The 21,082-nt window shown below is 49.6% G+C and overlaps 1 protein-coding gene and 1 pseudogene across 4 annotated transcripts in view; one reads left to right on the top strand and one right to left on the bottom strand.

The window, feature by feature from the left end:
• LOC120249171 (phospholipase A and acyltransferase 3-like) overlaps positions 1-20,732 on the top strand; it is a 34,474-nt gene extending 13,742 nt beyond the window's left edge. For all 4 annotated transcript variants that reach the window (XM_039257658.1, XM_039257661.1, XM_039257660.1 and 1 more), the window contains 3 exons: positions 5,347-5,449; positions 11,695-11,963; positions 20,459-20,732. In XM_039257658.1, the coding sequence (XP_039113589.1) occupies positions 5,347-5,449; positions 11,695-11,963; positions 20,459-20,560 (474 nt within the window). In that variant the 3' untranslated portion in view covers positions 20,561-20,732. The remainder of the gene's footprint in view (positions 1-5,346; positions 5,450-11,694; positions 11,964-20,458) is intronic.
• On the bottom strand, positions 7,369-8,050 carry LOC120249172 (annotated as a pseudogene).
• Positions 20,733-21,082: the final 350 nt, after the last annotated feature.

Raw genomic sequence — 21,082 nt, forward strand, 5'->3', positions numbered from 1 at the left:
ACAGTGAAGATTTTAGGGCTTATAGGTCATATGGTCTCTGCTGCAACCCCTCACCTCATCTACTGTGGAGAGAAAGCAGCCCCGGACAATATGTAAATGAACGGGCATGGCTGTGTGCGGATACAATTTTATGGACACTGACGTTTGAATTTCATACAATTTCATGTGTCACGGAACATCATTCTTCTTTTGACTTTCCCCCAGCCACCTAAAAAAAACATAAAAACCATTCTTTGCTTGCATACAAAAATAAGCAGAGGCACAAATCTGGCACCGGATTGTAGAGCTATTACATCTAATTTTATAACATGGTTCCTTGAGTTCTTAACTTGGATTCCGCTCATTTGGCTTGTGGGTATCATGAGGTTATTGTTTCTCTAGTTAGATTTTATGACAGAGGGTGAAGTCATTCATATTCTTAGTTTATGGCATCCTGTCCTCACTGGTGCCTGTAAGACTCTCTTGTGGGTTTTTCCTTTTGGTTTCTTTGGGTCCTCATCCCTTACTGCATCTTCCCAATGACCAGCATCCTGATGTATTTAATGTGTGTGCCTCAGTCCTTCTTGTTCTTGTGGCTTTTTATTTTTTATTTTTTCAAAACGTTTGTTTGTTTAGAGAGATAGAGAACCAGCAGGGGAGGGGCAGAGAGAGAGAGGGAGAGAGAGAATCTCAAGCAGGCTCAATGTAGAGCCCTTATGTGGGGCTTGAACCCACAAACTGTGAGATCATGACCTTAGCTGAAACCAAGAGTCAGTGCTCAATGGACTGAGCCACCAGGCACCCCTCTTCTTGGTTTTTTAAAATGATGTTTTCAGGAATGGTTCTCCTAAGATGCATCTCATTGGTTTGCGTGTGCGTATCTTTAATTTATATAATCGGTGTTGGGTTGCAGAGCTCATTCTCATTTTTCCACTTAGCTCTGTATCTAAAAGATTATCCTTGTTGCCATGTGAACATCGAGTCCTTGCACTAGTTAGAAACTGGGGCGCAGGGCTCCACAGGTGAGTCCACTGCCTTTCACTTTATTTTTAAAAAGAAGTATCTTTGAGGGCTATTATGTATTGACCTTGTGCATATTTGGAAATAGGTACCATCTGCTCCTACGAGGGGCTGGCAATTTGTCTTAATGTTTATTTATTTTTTTATTTATTTTTGAGAGAGAAAGAGAGACAGAGTGTGAGTGGGGGAGGAGCAGAGAGAGAGGGAGACAGAATCCGAAGTGGGCTCCAGGCTCTGAGCTAGCTGTCAGCACAGAGCCTGACGCGGGGCTTGAACTCACGAACCGCGAGATCATGACCTGAGCCAAAGTTGGACACTTAACCGACGGAGCCATCCAGGTGCCCTGTGATTGCATATTTAAAAATAAAACCTTTTTCCTCTTCAAACTTTAGATATCCATTAACATTAATTTTTTTTTATTTATTTAAAACATTTTGAGGGTAGGGGCGCCTGGGTGGCTCAGTCAGTTAAGCGGCTAGCTCTTGATTTGGCTTGGGTCATGATCTCATGATTTGTGGGTTCGTGCCCTACATGGGGCTCTGTGCTGACAGTACAGAGCCTCCTTGGGAGTCTCTCTTTCCCTTTCTCGCTGCTGTCTCCTGCTCTCCCCTGTTCGTGCCTTCTCTCTCAAAAATAAATAAACATTAAAAAATAATAAAATCTGTTTTAAAAACTAAGGTCTAATTGATTCTTTTTAAAAAATTTTATTTATTTATTTTTGAGAGAGAGAGAAGGCACAAGTGAGTCAGGGTCAGAGAGAGGGAGAGGGAGAGAATATCCTACAAGGGGCTCCTATAAGAGAGAGAGAAGTGGGGCTCACCAGGGGCTCATGTTTTAACTGAAGCAGGGCCTGATGTGGGACTTGAACTCATCAACTGTGAGATCATGACCTGAACCAGAGTCAGATGCTTAATGAATGAGCCACCCAGGTGCCCCTTTCCTTCCTTCCTTCCTCCCTTCCTTCCTTCCTTCCTTCCTTCCTTCCTTCCTTCCTTCCTCTTCCTTCCTTCCTCTTTCTTTCCTTTCTTTCTTTCTTTCTTTCTTTCTTTCTTTCTTTCTTTCTTTCTTTCTTTCTTTCTTTCTTTCTTTCTTGCCTTCCTTCTTTCCTCCTCCTCCTTCTTCTTTTTACATAATTTTAGTTTTAAAAAATGTTTATTTATTTAGGTTTTAGCAATCTCTGCCCCCAACGTGGGGCTCGAACTCACAACCCTGAATCAAGAGTCACTCGCTCCACCAACTGAGCCAGCCAGGCGCCCCTTTAGCATTCATTTCTATGAGTTTTCACCGACACACGGCTGCATAGCTGTCAGCACCGTCAGCTACAGAACATTACAGAACGTTTGTTTCCTCCTTCCTGCCCCTTTGCTGCCCGCTCCTCTCCCCACTCCTAGCCCCTGGCGATCACTGATGGCTTCTCTGTCCTAGAGTGATGGCTTTTCTGGAACGACACATACCCGGGATGATACATCACACTGCTTTTGGGTATGGCCTCTTTTACTGAGCACCAGGTATTTGCTGCTCCGTTATCTCTTGATGTTTATGGTTATAGGGTTTGAATTTCTTTGTAAATGGTTTTGTCATTGCAATACAAACAATTTTTTTCCAGGCATCTGTGTGTAGACTTCCTTTCATCGGTATTCGTCTGGAACTCAGTGAGCTCCTTGGGTCCGTATACCCACTGATTGCTCATTACCTGACTTCTTTTTACTGATGTTCAAACCATCTCCTATTGCAGTTGGTAGCCTTCCTGAGGGTTGGGTCCCTGCCTTGTCTCTATGTCCTTGCTTATTCACGGAGACCCCCAGTTAAATTCCCTTTTGGGGGTTTCTGAAGACCCCCTAATTCTCACCAAACAATACATTTTTTTTTCTTTTATTCTGGAACACAAGTGGGATTCATAAATTGCATCCATTGTCCATCGTTGTGAAATAGGTCCTTGGTAAGGTCTGGGAGCCTTCTTTTTGGTGGACTCTACAATTACCGCAGAAGAGAACACGACTTACCCACCACGTTTCTGTGCAAAGATTTTTTTTTCCTGCCATATGTAATACTTATTTGCAGTTTTAATGTTTGTATAAATAGAAATGAACTTGCCACTGACCCTGCTTCCTAGGCCTTGTGGAGCTGTGATTGACTAGTCTCACTATCCCTTTTATCCGAAGGGAGGCCATGCAGGGGTGAGTCGTCCCCATAGCATCCTTGATGGACTCTCTGTCAGGTCTATGGAGCTTGGCGGTGGAAGGTGGGTGAACACCTATGGGCCTGCCCACCAAGCGCAAGCTGGCTGGAGCCCGCTCCCCAGAGTCTTCATTCGCTGAAGACTAAAGGAATGGTTTTCGGGGTGCCTGGGGGGCTCAGTCGGTTAAGTGTCCGACTTCGGCTCAGGTCATGATCTCACAGTTCGTGGGTTCGAGCCCTGCATCGCGCTCTGTACTGACAGCTCAGAGCCTGGAGCCTGCTTCAGATTCTGTGTCTCCCTCTCTCTCTGCCCCTCCCCCACTCGTGCTCTGTCTCTGTCTCAAAAATTAAAAAAAATTAAAAAAGAGGGATGGTTTTCTTGCTCATTAAAGAGATTTCAGATCGGCTTGGACCAGAGAAGCGTGTCATCCCTGATTCTGGTCCAAATCTAAGGCCCCCGCCTCCAGCACTTTGCGTAGGGTCTGTTGCTGGTCCCTCAATGATGCTAATGCATCTTGAACCTCTCTGAAGTTTCCTCTGGCAGAGCCCCATGTGCCCCAACAGGGTAGGGCTCCGAATGGCATTTCCCCGGCACACTCACCCCTACACGCACTCCTTGTGAGGCAGTGAGAAGTTTAGTTTTGGTCTTTGTCCCCAGTTCCTGGCACGGGGCTTCTAAAACCCTTGTAATTTCCTGAGTGACAGGAGAGAGGGGTCTTCCCTTTTCCTCAACAGGCCCCTTTCATCCGCACTGGAGTTTCTGCTCACCAGGTGATGAGGGTTCAGGGCTGGAGGAACCCACTTGGTCAGAGGGCTGGAAATTTCAGCCCCACCTCTGACCTCCTGGGAGGGGAGGGAGGCTGGAGGGGGAGATCGTCACTAAGGGCCCCTGAGTGAATCAGTCATGCCTGTGTCACTAACACAGGCTCCGTGAGAACCCTAACCTGAGGGGTTCAGAGAGCTTCTGGGGGTGAAGACGGGGCGCTGCTGGGGGAGTGGGTGCACCCGGACAGCTGCGTGCATCCCACGTGCCCTCCCCATGCGGCGCATCTCCACCATCCAGCCTTTCCTGAGTTGCTTTCTTTCTTTTTTTCTTTTTTAAATGTTTTATTTCTGAGAGAGAGACAGCGTGAGCAAGGGAGGGTCAGAGAGAGAGGGAGACACAGAATCTGAAACAGGGGGGTCTGGGTGGCTCAGTCGGTTAAGCGTCTGACTTTGGCTCAGATCATGATCTCACAGTTCGTGGGTTCGAGCCCCACGTCAGGCTCTGTGCTGATAGCTAGCTCAGAGCCTGGAGCCTGTCTTTGGATTCATTGTCTCCCTCTCTCTCTGACCCTCCCCTGCTCACAATGCCTCTCTTTCTCTCTCAGAAATAAATAAAACATTAACAAAAAAAAAAAAGAATCTGAAACAGGCTCCAGGCTCTGAGCTGGCAGTCAGCACAGAGCCTGACATGGGGCTCGAACTCACAAACTGTGAGATCATGACCTGAGCCGAAGTTGGACGCTTAACTGACTGACCCATCCAGGAGCCCCCTGAGTTGCTTTCTTTATAACAAACTGGTGATCAGCTCCTGAGTTCTGTGAGCCATTCTAGCAAATCACAGAACCTAAGGGGGGGGGTTATGGGAACCCCCCATTTATAGCTGGTTCATCAGAAGCACAGGTGACACCCAAGACTTGTGACTGGCGGCTGAAGGGGAGGGTGGGGAGGCAGCCTTGTGGGACTGAGCCCTTAACCTGTGGGGACGGTGTTAACTCTGGGCAGTGAGTGTCAAATCGAGGTAAATTGTAGGCGATCCAGTCCACTTCCACCGAGGAGTGAATTGCTTGGTGTGGAAAACCCACATCTCTGGTGGTAGAAGTGTTGGTGTAAATATAGTGTACAGGAGAAAGGAGTTCCCTTTATTCATATACTCACACACGCGCGCACACACACACACACACACACACACACACACACACAGCCACTCATCATCGAGATGAGCAGCCAGGAGGACATTACTGCCAGAAACGTAGCGATTCTTGGCCAGGCCCAAGGCCAGGTTACGGAGTATCTGAGAGGCACCTTCCCAATTAGACAGCCTGTGACAAGGGACCCCAGCCTCCGCCACCTGATTCCGAGGGCTCACTTGTACCACCTCTAACAGCCCTGTTCTTGATTTTGCAGCCAGAGCCCAAAGTTGGAGACCTGATTGAGATTTTCCGCCCTTTCTACAAACACTGGGCCATCTACGTTGGTGATGGTTACGTGGTCCACCTGGCACCCCCAAGTAAGGGCACCGAGAGACCCCACAGTGCTGGGCCTGGGAGTGGAGGGAGATGGGGTGGCTGTGGGTAACAGGTGACCCCCGCTGTCTCCTTGATCCCCGCCTGGTGGTTGGCTCCTGAGTGCTGCAAGGAGGTCGGCTGGTGTGAGGCAATGGTTTTCAAACTCTGCTCCCTGGAACCCTAAGGGTTCCCTACGGGGGCTCAGGTGGGCTTTCAAGGGGACAGCTCTGTCTTTACGCTTTTTGTGTTTTTGGTTTTTGTTTTAGAGAGAGAATGCGAGCAGGGCAGAGGGGCAGAAAGAGAGGGAGACAGGCTCCGAGCTTCGTGCGGAGCCTGACATGGGGCTTGATCCCACAACCCTGGGATCATGACCTGAGCCGAAATCAAGAGTTAGATGCTCAACTGACTGAACCACCCAGGCGCCCCCTGCTTTTATGGCTTTAAATACTATAGCTTTTTATAAAACATGTTCAGTTCTTTTTTTTTTTTTTTTAATATTTATTTTTGAGAGAGAGAGACACACACACGGAGCACAAGCAAGGGAGGGGCAGAGAGAGAGGGAGACAGAATCAGAAGCAGGCTCCAGGCTCTGAGCTGTGAGCACAGAGCCCGATGCGAGGCTCGAACCCATGGATCGCAAGATCATGACCTGAGCCAAAGTCTAAGTCTATGCTTAACTGACTGAGCCACCCAGTCTCCCTTCAATTCTTTTTTTTTTTTTTGAAAGAGAGAGGGTGCAAGTGAGGGAGGGCAAAGAGAGAGTGAGTGAGAATCCCACAAGGGGCAGAGACAGAGAGAGAGAGAGAGAGAAGTGGAAAAGGAGGGCTTGCCCAAAGCAGGGCTCTTGCTCACCTGATGTAAGACTTGAACTCACAAACCGTGAGATCATGACCTGAGCCGAAGTCAGACGCTTGACTGACTGAGGCCACCAGGTGCCCAAAACACATTCAACTCTTCCATGTGAAGCTCCCTGTGAGAGCACAGGCTTTTGGATGGCAGGTTTGGTGCTGAATCTAGTTTCCACTCTCCAGTCTTGGTTTCCTTATCTGTAAGCTTCACCCGGAGAATCGTGAGAACCCCCTATCACTTTTCTTACACTTTTTTTTTTTTTACTTAAACTGAGGTATAACATAAATATAGTAAAGTACAGAACTATAGGAAAGTGTGTAGTCAGTGAATTAAAAAAAATTGTCGGTCCATGTGACAATGACCCAGATCAAGATCTAGAACATTCGTACCTCCCTAAGAGGCTCCCTCTCGTCACCTTCCCACCCCCACCCCCACCCCCAGAGACAATCGCTATTCTAGCTTCTCTTGCCCTAAATCAGTTTTGCCTGCTCTGGACCTTCATGGTGGAGGAGCCTCCATGTAGAGCCTCTTGAGTGCTTGGCATCTCCACCTGGGTGTCCAGTTGGCACATTGAACTTGACGTGCACTGAAAGGCTCTGGTGGATGACACTATCTGGCTGCTCGAGCCAAAAATCTAGGCATCATCCTCAATCCCTTCCACCCTACATCTGATCCACCAGGAAATTTGGTTGCCTTTACCTCCAAGACAGACCCCAGGTCCGATCGCTTCTCACCGTCTCCGCTGTCGTGCCCTGGCATAAGCTACCATGCTGTCATCTGAAGCTTCCGGCTGGTCTCTCTTGTGGTCCGTCCCTCCTTCCCTGGGCAGCCAGCATGGTCATTCTAAAGTAGAAGTCTGACTAGGTTACTTCTCTCCTTAAGATTCTTCCCCCTTCTCAGTTCAAGTTTAAGAGAAACAACAAAAGAGCGAAAGGGATGCCCCCTTATTTCACACATCAGTTGGCCTGCCCCATAGCACGGCTCAGGCCATGCTCTCCAGAGGAAGAAGGGCTGGCCTCCCCCGCCCCTGCAGGAAAGCCGTGTCCTATCCCACACCACATCTGCACCAAATCTAAAGTCTTGTGTTTTGAGCATGACAGTAGTACAGAAGAGGTTTTGTTTTCATGGTCGCCCACTGCAGCCCGGCCCTAAAATGACCCTGCACTCCCTTCTGCTTAGAGAATTATTCTTTGCTCTTCTGGATGTCAGGCTTGATGGTATCGCTGCCTGGCTTCCAGCCAGCTGAGCCCACTGCCCCCATGCTTGTCAGTAAACCAGAAGGCCGGAGCTTGACTCAGAGCCTCATCCACAGAGCGGCCGGCAGGGAGGTCGTTCACCATGGTCTGCCCAAGGATTCCTTCATCATCAACGATAAAGAGGCCCCTGAAGGAGATGCCTTCATCAGCCTTGAAGACTCCATTGTCCTGAGCGATGGTATGCTAGGGGTATGATACCAGAGTAATGTTTGTGGGTTCCAGTCCTGGGTGTGTGGATCCACATCAGGTGACAGAAATGAGAGTCTACAGAAGCACCGATCACTCGCAGTCGAGTTTCTTACATTCTCCTGTCCTGTCACTGAAAGCAAAGATCTCAGCGGGGGACGCAAAGGTGAAGTCAAGAGGGTGGAAGAAAAACACAGCGTATCTTCCTTTGAAGTCAGAGAGGCTGATGCCCTTGAACTGGCCATCTGGCATAACGGCTGTGGCTTTGAACTTGGGGGCAGGGTGCCCAGTTTTGGCTTTTCCTGAAGCCATCTTGCTATCCGCACCTAACCACTCTCGAGCACCAGAGCTTGCCCGGCCACCTCCCCTGGTATGGCACCCTAAGTTGAGTAGAGCAGGTCCCTGGTGGGGGAATGAGGAAAAGGTGATGGCCAGGGTGTGAGAGTGCTTCTCACCAGCTCTGAGACAGAACTTGCCGAAAACCAGTCAGGAAGAAGATGGCCCTTAAAATTCTTTTTTGTTTTTAAATGTTTACTTTGGAGAGAGAGCAAGAGAAAGAATGTGCATGAGCAGGGGAGAGAGAGAGAGAGACGGAGACAGAGAGGATCCGAAGCAGGCTCTGTGCTGACAGCAGAGAGCCTGATATGGGGCTCAAACTCACGTGAGCTGAAGTCGGATGCTTAACTGACTGAGCCACCCAGGTGCCCCAAAATTCTTGACTGGCTTTCCCATCACACATAGAATAAGCCTCAAAGTTTATACTGTGGCCCATGAGGTCTGGTGTGGTCTGGCCTCTGCTTGCCTCTCTGACCCTCATCTTTCTCTCCTCTCCTCCTGGGTTCCTGGATTTCAGCCACGCTGGTCACTCTGTGGCCTCTGGAGCATGCCACGCTCTTCCTTCCGGAGGCTCTTGCCCTTGCTCTTCCTTTTGCATGTGATTGCTCCTTCCTGGATCTCAGCACAGCTGCCTTGCCCCCATCATTCCAGGCTCCCTTCGATGCCCATTCCCTGTGGCCCTCCCCTTCCCGAGCCTCCCCTAGTCAACCTCTCCCGTAATATTTCATCTAATCTAATCCAGAGCATTTTCACTACCTGGAAGTGCCTGAGGGCATGGCGGGGGTCCTGGGGACAGGTGTGTGTCACAGGTCATTGGGTGGGTGATGCTCCTTAATGGGAAAAGTTGCTTCCATGTGCATCTTCTGATGAAAGCTACACAGGAATCTTGCCAGACAGGTCAGGACTGACCTCGTGCTACTCAGAAAATGGTAGAAATTAGAGTTGGAAGGAAGCATGGGGAACAACCCTAATGATAGTGACACCTGACACTTGCTGGGCAACCCCCCTGTGCCGGCCACTGGAGAAGGCACCTTACGTGGCCAGGTCTGAGACTCCATAATCCTTGCAGCCCCCACTGTGGTACAGTAGGGACAGGGAGGGCTGTTATTGTCCGTGTTCTACAAGGAATTGGAGGCTCTGAGAAGTTAAGCACCTTGCCCAAGGTCACACAGCAGACAGAGGTAGAGGTGGGACTTGAACTCTGGCTGTGTGACTCTCACGTCTGGGCCTTTAACACATGATGCTATACTGCCCGGTCTGACATTTCCCCAAATTCAGTCATCAAACGTGTGTCATACCCACGTGACCTTTCTATGATTGCTTAATTAATACTTTCTTTAAAAAAAGGTTTGTTTTTAAGTTTATTTATTTTGAGAGAGAGAGAAAGAGAGAGAACATGAAGAGGGGAGGGGCAGAAAGAGAGAGAGGGAGGGTCTCGAACAGGCTTCCTGCTGTCAGCTCAGAGCCTGACACAGGGCTCGATCCCGTGCACCGGGAGATCATGACCTGAGCCAAAATCAAGAGTCGGATGCTCAGTTGACTGAGCCACCCAGGCATCCCACTTAATAAATATTTTCTATAGTGGACTAACTTTAAACACAGAAATAATTCTTTGAAAAGGGGCTTTAAATTATGATGTGTGTTTGGGTATCAGTTTTGGTATCTATTTGGGGACTCCCACGGTGTTGCCTCCGCAAGATTAGGTGACAGGTCAGGACCACTGAGTGACTGAGCCAGAATGAGCCTCCTGTCAGCCAGGGCCCTGCTGTACCAACCACCAGGGAGGTACCCAAAGTGCAAAGTTTAAGGAAGCCTCACTCTTAGGGGCTGACTCTGAACTCGCCTGACCCTGAGAGTTGGAACCTCCTTAAATTTTGTGGTGTAGGCACCCAGCTTCCCTGACCCCAGGCTCAGTGGCCACCCTTCCTGCCTGGGCGCTGAAACTTACCTTATTTACCGCAATGGGGCCTCAAACACCTCCCACCCTATTGGGAGCCGGTCTGAACTCCCCTGGTTTTCTAAAATCTCAGGATTCTACTCGGGGCAGATGAGTTTAGTCCTCCTTGGAAAGCCAAGCAGCGCAGGACCTAGAATCTGATCAGCTCTCCTGCCACTGCTTGTTGCTGTCACAGGGTGTCACAGTGGAAGGCAGTTGCTGCCCAGCCTAACAGGTGCGTCCCCTGCCGGGGGGAGCCACGGAGATCCGATCCCGGCAGGGCCACAGAAGCTCTTTGAGGGAGAGGGGATCTCTCTGGGGTCCACCTCTTTGGTGCACAGCCACTCTTTAAGCCGTCATGCCCAAAGCGTGCTCACACTGCGTAGGCTGGCCGCCTTGGGGGAGATGGCCGGTCCCTGTGCTGACATCAGCCTCCCTCCCCACCGTCCTGGCCCTTGTGTTGACCCTAGACCCCCTTTCTTTGAGACAGGTTTTTTAAAAATTTCTAATGTTTATTTATTTATGAGAGAGAGAGAGAGAGAGACAGAGCATGAGTGAGGGAGGGGCAGAGAGAGAGAGAGAGGGAGACACAGAATCCGAAGCAGGCTCCAGGCTCTGAACTGCAAGTTCATGACCTGAGCCTAAGTCGGATGGTTAATCAGCTGAGCCACCCAGGTGCCCCTATTTTTTTAAATTGAAGTATAGTTGACACACGATGTTACATTAGCTTCAGGTGTGGAGTGAAGGGACCAGTCCCTGCAAACCGCTGTGCTCACTGCAAGTGCAGATGCCGTCCGCGCCCACATGAAGCTACTACGATATCACCCACTATACTCCCTATGCTGTGCCTTTTATGCCCTTGACTTACCCCCTATCTGGAAGCCTGTACCTCCCACTCCTATCCCCACTCCCTTCCCCTCTGGCGACCACCATTTCATTCTCTGTCTTATGGGTCTCTTTCTGCTTTTGGCTTATTTCTTTAGTCCTTTGTTTTGTTTTCTAGATTCCACATCTAAGTGAAATTATACGGTACTCATCTTTGCCTGTCTGACTCCCTTCACTTCATCTCATGCCCTCAAGCTCCACCCATGTTGTTGCAAATAGCAAGATCTCATGCTTTTTTTGTGGCCGAGGAATATTCCACAGGCAGTTTACTTTCTGGGGCTTTGTTGTCCCTTCCAGTCCCTCAGCCTCGGCCAGGGCCATGCCACTGCGCCCCCTGGGCCTCCCCGACACCACATCTCGAGGAACTGCTCCCAGAAGTCTGGGGGGGGGGTCGGCTACAAGATCTACCTTTCCTGCAGTTATCAGCTTTGTATTTGTCACAGGAGTGTGTCCTTGCTGGACTCACAAAAGGGTCATCCCCTATTCCCCTAGGGAGATGGGGGTGCTAGGGACCCATATTTGCACAGCCAAGAGGGTCCCCGAGGAACCACGGGGTGCAGAAGGTCAGCTTCTCTGGCTCAAAAAAAAAATCACAACAAATCCTGAAACTTGCCTACTCCCCACTTCAGATAAGGAAACCAGGGCCCAGAGACCACAGGCGCGATCTCCGAAGCCACACAGCCGGTGTCTGGCCCGACTCGCTGTTCTCCTCCACATCTGCGCATGCTCTTGTGGCTGGAGCCAGGGCCTGTGGACCCACCGGCACCGATCCCTCTCTCTCCCCTTTGCGAATCCCCAGGTGAAATTGCGGGAGCTGGTGCGGCCAGCATCATGTCCACCCTGACTGAGAAGGCGGTGGTGAAGAAGGAGCTGCTGGACGATGTGGTCGGGAGAGACAGGTACCGGGTCAATAACAAACACGATGGCAAGTACTCGCCGCTGCCTCCCAGCAAAATCGTCCAGCGGGCGGAGGAGCTGGTGGGGCAGGAGCTGCCCTATTCGCTGCCCTGTGAGAACTGCGAGCACTTTGTGAACGACCTGCGCTATGGAGTCGCCCGCAGCGACCAGGTGCGTCCTCAGCCTGTGCCCCGCGTCCCCGAGCCAGGCCATTCCCACAGCTGGCTGTGGCTGGGCGTCAGGCACAAAGAAGGGAGAACAGCAGAGGCAGCAATCCCTGCCCTCACTGTGTCACACTCGGGGTGGGGACGAGGGCGGGGAGGTGGCACCACAGAGAGGTGCGGTCAGGCGCTGTGGCCCCGGATGTGAGCCACAGCCGCGATGGAATCCTGTGTTTTGAATAACACTCTTCTTTTTCTTTATTTAAGTTTATTTATTTATTTTGAGAGAGGGGAGTGCAAGTGAGGGAGGCGCAGGGAGCGAGGGAGGGAGAATCCCAAGCAGGCTCCCTGCTATCTTCGCAGAGCCCCACGTGGGGGGGGAGGGGGCTCGAACCCACCAACCGTGAGATCGTAACCTTACCCAAAGTGAGGTGCACAACCGAGTGGGCCACCCAGGCGCCCCCAACACTCTTCTTTTATCCACTTAGAACTTGGCTAAGAGTGGAAAAAAAAAAAAAAAAAGCACATTAGAATTTTCCTTTTCTCATGGGGCGCCTGGGTGGCTCAGTTGGTTGAGCGTCGGACTTCGGCTCGGGTAGTGATCTCGCGGTTTCTGGGTTCGACCCTGCGTCGGGCTCTGTGCTGGTGGCTAGCTCAGAGCCTGGAGCCTGTTTCTGATTCTGTGTCTTCCACTCTCTCTGGCCCTCCCCTGCTCATGCTGTCTTTCTCTCTCTCTCAGAAATAAATAAAACATTAAAAAAAAAATTTTTTTAAAGAATTTTCCTTTTCCCAGAAATAATTCTGGGGCTTCAGCAGAGTAGCTATGTTGGGTAAGCAGCTAATTTTCTGGGGTCTAGTAGAATTTCAGTTTGTCCACAGGCACGTTTCTTCGCACTTCTGATGAGGGACAGTTGTTTTCTGTTTCATGCTCTTCTGCTTGAAGGCCTGGGCCTCACGCTGGGTGGCCCTTTTTGTGATCAGAGCTCCAGTAATTGAGCGCAGAGCCTGGGCTCACCCAGCAGCCCCTGGCTAGAAAACCCTCGGTAGTGGCTGTAGTGCTGACTCTTTCAGGCCGGTCGCTCCCCCACCCCCACCCCCTGTAAAATGTGCACTATCAGCACTAACTAGAGACCCCTTTCTTGCATGTGATGATACCGTTTGACGCTGCACAGAGCATGGTCACAGTGCCCCATTGTGGTTTTCCTCGACAAAGTACCTTTTGTCTGCAGCCGCTGCCTCAGCATTTGCCCTCACTCTGTGAGGTTCTGTAGAGAACTGGGGGCGCCTTGTGCCTCCCACCTCATCTGCAAACGGTTTCTCCCGCCCGGACACATCCGGTGAGCAGGGGAAACGCCGGGGCTTCGTGCAGGCTCCCTAACAGAAGCACAGCTGTCCCAAAACCGTGCCTGACTTCCTCTAGGAGGAAGGCCCAAGACTGACTTGTCAAACATCAGGGCAGTAGCCTCATCCAGACCCTGTCATCATGCCTTCTGGCTGCTGGGAACGGCAGCTGCGGGTACCACACTCGGATGTAAGTGACACGGGTATATTTCCTGACGCCGCCCGCAGCTCTGTTGGGCCCATGTATGGTCCACGGAGCGCCAGGATCTATATATCTTTAACCATCGAAGACCTCCAAGTTCTTCTCTACAGGGGTCGTGTAGGGGCTCTGGGAGCCCCAGGATACAACCCAGGCAGCCTCTGTGCTTAGGTAGCAAGGGCAGTGTCGACTGTATAGTTGTGGGTATCAGGCTCATATTGTCATCCTCTTGATGTCTGAGATTTTTGGTATGTCGTCCTCATTGGACTTCTGGGCGTAATAATGACGATTAAGAATCTTTGTCTTTGCCGTCCTCAGTTCTGCTTAAACGCCTGGCTTGGATCACGGGTGAGATTTCTCGATCCCTGTTCGTGATACCCTTTCACGCCTTCATTGGGAGAAAGTACAGTTTTGCGGATTTGGGCCGTGGTGCCTTCCTTGGGGACAGTGGCTGTGAGCTGAAGGGAGGGCTGGTGCTCCCTTTTCTTTGTCCTGGGAGTAGGTGTCCCCAGAGCACCTGGAGTGTGCTAGAAATAGAAAGAGGCCGAACTCTCGCGCGCGGTTTCTTGCTGATCTGAATTGTCACCACTGAGTTTTGTTAACTTCACTGTTGATGCTGCACCTGACGAAACACGAAGGCCGGAAGGGCGGCTGTGAGGACACTGTGGCTTAGAGGCTGGGAAAGAAGCGGAGGAAAGGGCCACTGGATACATCAGCTTTGCAGCCAGAGTGTACATTAGGGCAACTGACTTCTGTGTTGGGGCTGTTTTGGTTTTTTTTTTAATGTTTATTTATTTATTTTGAGAGAGAGAGAGAGAGCAGGGGAGAGGCAGAAAAAGAGGGGGAGAGAGAGAGAATCCCAAGCAGCCTCCGCGTTGTCAGTGCAGAGCCCAGTGCGGGGCTCCAACCCACGAACCATGAGATCATGACCTGAGCAGGAACCAAGAGTGGGACGTTCAACCAACTGAGCCCCCAGGCGCCCCCTGGGGGTGTTTTCTCAGCTTCGGACTGCATCCTCACCACTCACTGATAGAGGCTTTTTATCGACACTGAAACTGAAGCTCTTAATGCCTTTGGAGCTCATATGTTACTACCATGTTTCAGCTCAGTGGCAGACTGTTGGGTTCTCGAATTATACGAGGAGAGTGCTGTGCACATCAAATGCATTTGAACACTGAGGTAAAAGAAGAGCGAGCGACAGCAGATCTAATTCCTGAAAGCTTATCGGAGGCAGACAGAGTCCTGATGTCTGAAACACCAATAGCAAAAGCTGAGTGCACTCTTAGGCACTCAAGACAAACTTGAGATTGAAGATTAGAGGTCAGAGGTAAGGGGGATGTTTCCAACAAAGTGAAGGATGAATCTGAGATTGGGGTGTGTGTGTGTGTGTGTGTGTGTGCGCGCGCGTGTGCATGCATGAGCTCCCAGTGGCCCCATCATAAAGCCAGACTATCACAACAGTGGTCACTTAATCACATGCTTCTGTCCCATCTGTGTAACACATAGTTGACTGTGTGATGCATCAGTGACATTTCCCATGGCTGTTTGCTCGCATGTCGCGTTTGTGTCTTCCCGAAACACCCAGAGTCTTTGCCTCACGTATGGAATGGCTTCCGCATCATCTTCCTGCCTTTCAAGTCCTGTAGACATGGCGTTGGCATTGGAAGTGGATGCGGTAAGGTTTTGCATCAGGTTTCCGGGCTAAAGATGCTTGCCTCTATTTCTTTGTCTTTTGTTGCTGCTGTTGTTTTTTCTGGAAAAGTCTTTGGAATCTAATTTTTAACTTTCAAAGTAATGCATGCACACAATTGGGAAAGACAACCAGGGCTCAGGGTACCCCGGCCCATGCCTCTCTACTTCTCCCCATCCCACCTGGCACCCACCCTTCTCTTTGGGTTTGGTGTTTACCTATTTCTGAATTTCTTGTTTTATTTAAAAAAATTTTTTTAAAATGTTTTATTTATTTCTAGGAGAGAGAGAGACAGCGCGAGCCGGGGAGGGTCAGAGAGAGAGGGAGACACAGAATCCAAAACAGGCTCCAGGCTCTGAGCCGGCAGTCAGCACAGAGCCCGACGCGGGGCTCGAACCCACGAACCACGAGATCATGACCTAAGCGAAAGTCAGACGCTTAACCTACTAAGCCACCCAGGCGCCCTTTCTTGTTTTATTTTTAATGTTTGTTTATTTCTGAGAGAGAGAGACAGAGCACGAGTGCGGGAGGGGCAGAGAGAGAGGGAGACAGAATCCGAAGACAGGTTCTAGGCTGTGAGCTGTCAGCACAGAGCCCGACACGGGGCTTGAGCTCACCAACCGCGGGATCATGACCTGAGCCGAAGTCGGACACTTAACTGACTGAGCCACCGAGGCGCCATTATTTCTGAATTTCTAAACAACATATATATACTACCATCTTTTTATTAAAAAAACTTAGACATGCTCTTTTGACTTCTTGTATGCGAAGTAAACTTTTTAAGCCATCACCCTCTCCCCTCCCCCATTCTCTCAGTATAATTTCATATTCTATGTTTTCATTGAGTTAATATTCAATGTTTGTTTTATGCCTATGTAAATTTTACTTACACCTGAGTGTTGTGATGTATTATGAATTTCCTTTGGGGAGGAGGGTTTCCTTTTTTTAAAAATTATTTACAAATTTTTAAAAATTAGGTTTGTTTATTTATTTACTTATTTTGAGAGAGAGAGAGAGTAGGGGAGGATCAGAGAGGGAGAGAGAAAGAGAGAGAGACTCCCAAGCAGGCTCCATGTCACAGTATGGAGCCTGATGTGGGGCTTGAACTCCTGAACCATGAGATCATGGCCTGAGCCGGAACCAAGAGTTGAACGCTTAACCGACTGAGCCACCCAGGTGCCCCAGGGGTTCCGTTTTTCTTGAAGATAATTATTGTCTTCTTTCATTCCTTAGTTTTCCTCGTACCCATTGTCAGTTCTCCTCATACTGTCTGATTAGCTCTCAGTACAGTTTTCCAGAAGGGAAATTACGTCAAGTAATCTGTCAGTTCCAGAATGTTCTGTTTGGACACATCATCCCTCAGATGGCCATTCTGCCGTCGGTGCTGGTTGGCTCTTGGCTGACTGTGTGGCTTTACCCTAGGACTTCCCTTTGCTATCTTTTCTCGGGTTTCCTTTGCTTTTTCTCTTGGATTGGATTCTGTGGTTCTGTGATCTCTTCATTCCTTATTTCTCCGACTTTCTCTTAATTCAGGTTGACCACATCCCTCAGAAGTTGCTTTAGGTTCGAAAGACAGTACGTGGAATAACGGGGACGCTGGGCTCTGGAGTCGCACTGCTCTCGCGGGGGTTGATTCCTGTATGAGCTTCCTGTGGGGGTTGATTCCTATGAGCTGTAACCAATTACCAACGCATTCAGTAGCTTAAAACAGCCCAGAGTTACTGCCTTACAGTTCTGGAGGTCAGAAGTCTGAAATGGCTTCACTGGGCTAAAATCAAGGTGCCAGCAGGTCTGCCTCCTTTCCTGGAGATTCCAGGAGAGAATCTGTGTTCTTGCCTTTTCTGGCTTCTAGAGGCTTCCCGCACTGCTTGGCTTGATGCCTGTCCTCCATGTTCAGAATCAGCAATTGTTGGTTGAGCCTTTCCCATACTGCATGACACTGACTCGCTCTTCCATCTTTTAAGGAACTTTGTGGTTACACTTTGGAGCCCACGTGGGTAATCCAGGATTGTCTACCCTTTTTAGGGTAAATTGATCAGCGCGCTAATTCCATCTGCAACCTTAGTTCTCCCTGGCCATGTAGTACAGTAGACTTACAGGTTCGTGGAATCAGGATGTGGACATCTTCAGGGGCCACATTTCTGCCTCCCGGTTACCCTTTACAGCTGGCCCAAATTTGGTGTCCCCGGGGTCTCCTCTCCCCATCGTTCTGCAGAAATTCTTGTCTATCCAGATGTGCACTGGAGCGTCCCCTCTTTCGTAGCTCATGTCTTCTTTCGTGGTTTACTCTCTTGGTTCTGCTGGGAACTTCTTCAGCAGCTTTTTGAAAAAGGATGGATGGAAGGTACATTTTTGAAAATGCTGTATTTCTGAATTATTTTTATTTCTGAATTATTTTTATTTTACCCTTGCACTTGACTTGATAGTTTGAGTACAGAACTCTAGGTTAGAAATTCTTTTATTGTAGAATTTTGGAGGCAATGTTCCATTGGTCTTCTTGCTTTCAGTATTGCTTTGGAGAAATCTGAAGTTATCTCAATTCCTGATCTTTCCTCTGTTTCCTGTTTTTCTCCCCTGCTCTAGCATTGGTAGTATCTTTTCTTTACCCCATTTTCTCTAAAAAAAAATTTTTTTTAATATTAAGAGAGAAAGACAAAGATCACAGAAGAGAGGGGCAGAGGGAGAGGGAGAGAGAATTCTAAGCAGGCTCCATGCTCAGCACAGAGCCCAAAGTGGGGCTTGATCCCACGACCCTGGGATCACGACCTGAGCTGGAATCAAGAGTCAGGTGCTCAGCTGACTGAGCCACCCAGGCGCTTCTCTTTACCCAGTTTTCTAAAATTTCACAATAATGTGCCTTGGTGTGGGTCTACGTTTATCCATCAAGCTGGGCCTGAGAACACCACTTCCATCTGAAAACATGCATCCCTTAGTCCTACTTAATTTTCATGAATTATTTCATTCTTGATCCTCCTCTGTGTTTCCTGTATTATCTCTTTCTGGAACGTCTGTTACTCAGATATTGGCCTGCCCGGATTATTCCCTGTTTGCTTTGTCCTCAGTGTTTTGCGTTGTTTTTTTTTTTTCCTGAGAGATTTCCTCAACTTTATCCTTCAAACTTTCTGTTGGGTCTGTTATTTCCATTGTGCTCTCTAAGAATTGTTTTTATTCTCTCCATATTCTATTATTATTATTATTATTATTTTTTAAATATTTTTATTTATTTCTAGGAGAGAGAGAGACAGCGTGAGCAGGGGAGGGTCAGAGAGAGAGGGAGTCACAGACTCTGAAACAGGCTCCAGGCTCTGAGCTGGCAGTCAGCACAGAGCCCGACGCGGTGCTCAAACCCACGAACCGCGAGATCATGACCTAAGCGAAAGTCGGACGCTTAACCGACTAAGCCACCCAGGCGCCCCTTTATTCTATTATTTTTTATAGCAGCATGTGTTATTTATTGGATGCAGTATGTCCTCTGATTCCTTAGTGATACTTTTTAAAAAGATGTGTTCTTTCCTAGGTATGGTTTCTGGGCGCCTGGGTGGCTCATTTGGGTAAGCATCCGACTCTTGATTTCGGCTTGGGTCGTGATCTCGCGGTTCGTGGGTTTGAGCCCCACATCAGGCTCTGTGCTGACAGTGTGGAGCCCGCTTGGGATTCTCCCCCGCAATCCCCGCCCTTCCCCTGCTCTCTCTCGCTCTCTCAAAATAAACAAACTTTAAAAAATAAACCTAATTATTTAAAAAGTTAAATTGTTTATAGTTGATTTTGTTCTGTCTCCTGTTTCAGAGCCTTCTTCAGATGTCTGGTATTTGGGTCATATGCTCATGACTCAGGATGGAGGGGGGCTTTCCTGCTGAATGGAAAGTCTGAGTGAACTGTGAGGGGCTTCCTGACTTGAGTTTCACTTCTGGATGACATAGGTGGACAGTTTGTTGGGGAATCTTCTGTGTTGGTATCTTTTGTTCCTATTTGGGCTGGTCAGATTCCCCAGGAAAGTCTTCCTGACTCTTGTGTGGTGGGTCAAGTTCTGGGAACAAAGAGGGGCAGAAAGTTTTCTCCTTTAGCATGTTTACAGTCTCTCTGACTCTTGTTTTTGGCATGATATCCACATCCTCACGTGTGCTTCCGGATTTCCAGAAGGCCCCCAAGTCTTCTGTTTTACCCTCTGCCGGTAATAAACTTTCAGACTCCCGCTGTGGTTAGGGAGGGGCCCGGGGACCTAGCTGCGGCGTCCACTCTGCTTCCAGAGGTATTTGGCGTTGCCAATAGGGACCTTCTCCAAGGATCCCGTTGTATACTTCGGTTTGATCCTCAACTTTTCCGCTCCTGCCTTAGAATGTAGAGTTCTGTGGGTCCCCTGTGGAATTACGCCTAAAACAAGTGCCTTATTTACTCTTGGTTAAGTGTCAGGAGGGAGTGAAATTTGACACACGTTCACTTTTTACCCTGAAATCTACTCTGACTTTTGCAATACTTTTTTTCCCCTGGTATAAGCGGGACAAGCCCGCACTCCTTTTTTTTTCTTTTTAAATTTTTAAATTTATTATTGAGACAGAAATAGAGCATGAGTGGGGGAGGGGCAGAGAGAGAGGGAGACACAGAATCCAAAGCAGGCTCCAGGCTCTGAGCTGTCAGCACAGAGTCTGACGCGGGGCTCGAACCCACGAACCGTGAGATCAGGACCTGAGCTGAAGTCAGACGCCCAACCGACTGAGCCCCCCAGGCTACCTGAGCCCACACTCCTGATAAAGTATCACATCGCTGCTGCTCGCAGTTGGGGCTTTATATAAGAACACGTAGAGAGTGTCTCTGTGTCTGGCAGCACTGGGCCCGGGGGTGCAGCCAGGCACAAGGCAAGAGAGACAGGCGAGGTCCTTGCTCTCGTGAAGGTCAAGGTTGGCATACTGACCACTCAATACCAGTCCCTGCCCCACTTCGCACCGGCTTCCAGGGCTCCCTGGTGACTAGCCAGGATCGCAGCCACTCGGACTTCGCCGCCCTGTCCTTTCCGCTTCCACCCTCTGAGGGTTTATGTGCTTTAAATACCCACAGAGTGAATCGAGGCGAGTACATTCCTGGCCAGCTGGGTCCGCCCATCCGTTCTTTCCCCATCCAGCACTCTTCTCCCCATTTCCCTGCCAATATCTGTTGCCTCCTGAGTTTGCCAACTGGCCCAAGGGCCATGTGAGTCTCCCTGAGCGGAGCCTTCTTGTTGAATGTACAGCCTGGACTCGGATTCCTGACACAGTCTGACTTCCCCTCTGCTCTCTTGCAGGTCAGAGATGCCGTCGTGGTGGCTGGCATCACGGGAGTGGGCTTGGCCGCCATGGGCCTCATTGGAGTCATGTTCTCCAGAAACAAGCGGCAGACGCAATAAGTTGAAGGGACTGTCCCGGCAGCAGTGACATTTGTACATTTAGGGGGCCTTGTTTGGCCTGATTTCGGTTTGCGGATTTCAGTTTGCAGATTTCATGCTGTTTGATGATAAGGCTTATTTTTGCAGGATAAAATAAAGCCCAGTAAGGGAGGACTTTACTGGAGGAAACGCAGCAAGAATGGCCTGGTGTGAAGTGCGTCGAGGGCCCAGCCGGGCCCTGTGCCTTGTGCCCTGGACCCTCTGGTGGTTTTCCCTCCCTTTCTCTTTGCCGGCTGCGTTCTTTACCTTGCAGGCAACAGGCCAACTCCAGAGATCTCAAATAACGGGCATTTCGGGTCGTGAGGAGACAGGCGAGCAGCCAGGGAGACGGACAGACGGACCTGACCGATAGGCAAGAACAGGACCCTTGACCTAGAACTAGACCGAGAACGACTTCTTCCAGGACCCAGCAGCTGAAGTCTGGGGATGGTCAGTGGAGTAAAAGCCCAACCAAACCAAACCTCTGCCCTAAGGAAACTCAGT

Source organism: Hyaena hyaena, unplaced genomic scaffold (assembly GCF_003009895.1).
Source record: "Hyaena hyaena isolate Hyena2069 unplaced genomic scaffold, ASM300989v1 scaffold_632, whole genome shotgun sequence".
Lineage (NCBI taxonomy): Eukaryota > Metazoa > Chordata > Mammalia > Carnivora > Hyaenidae > Hyaena > Hyaena hyaena.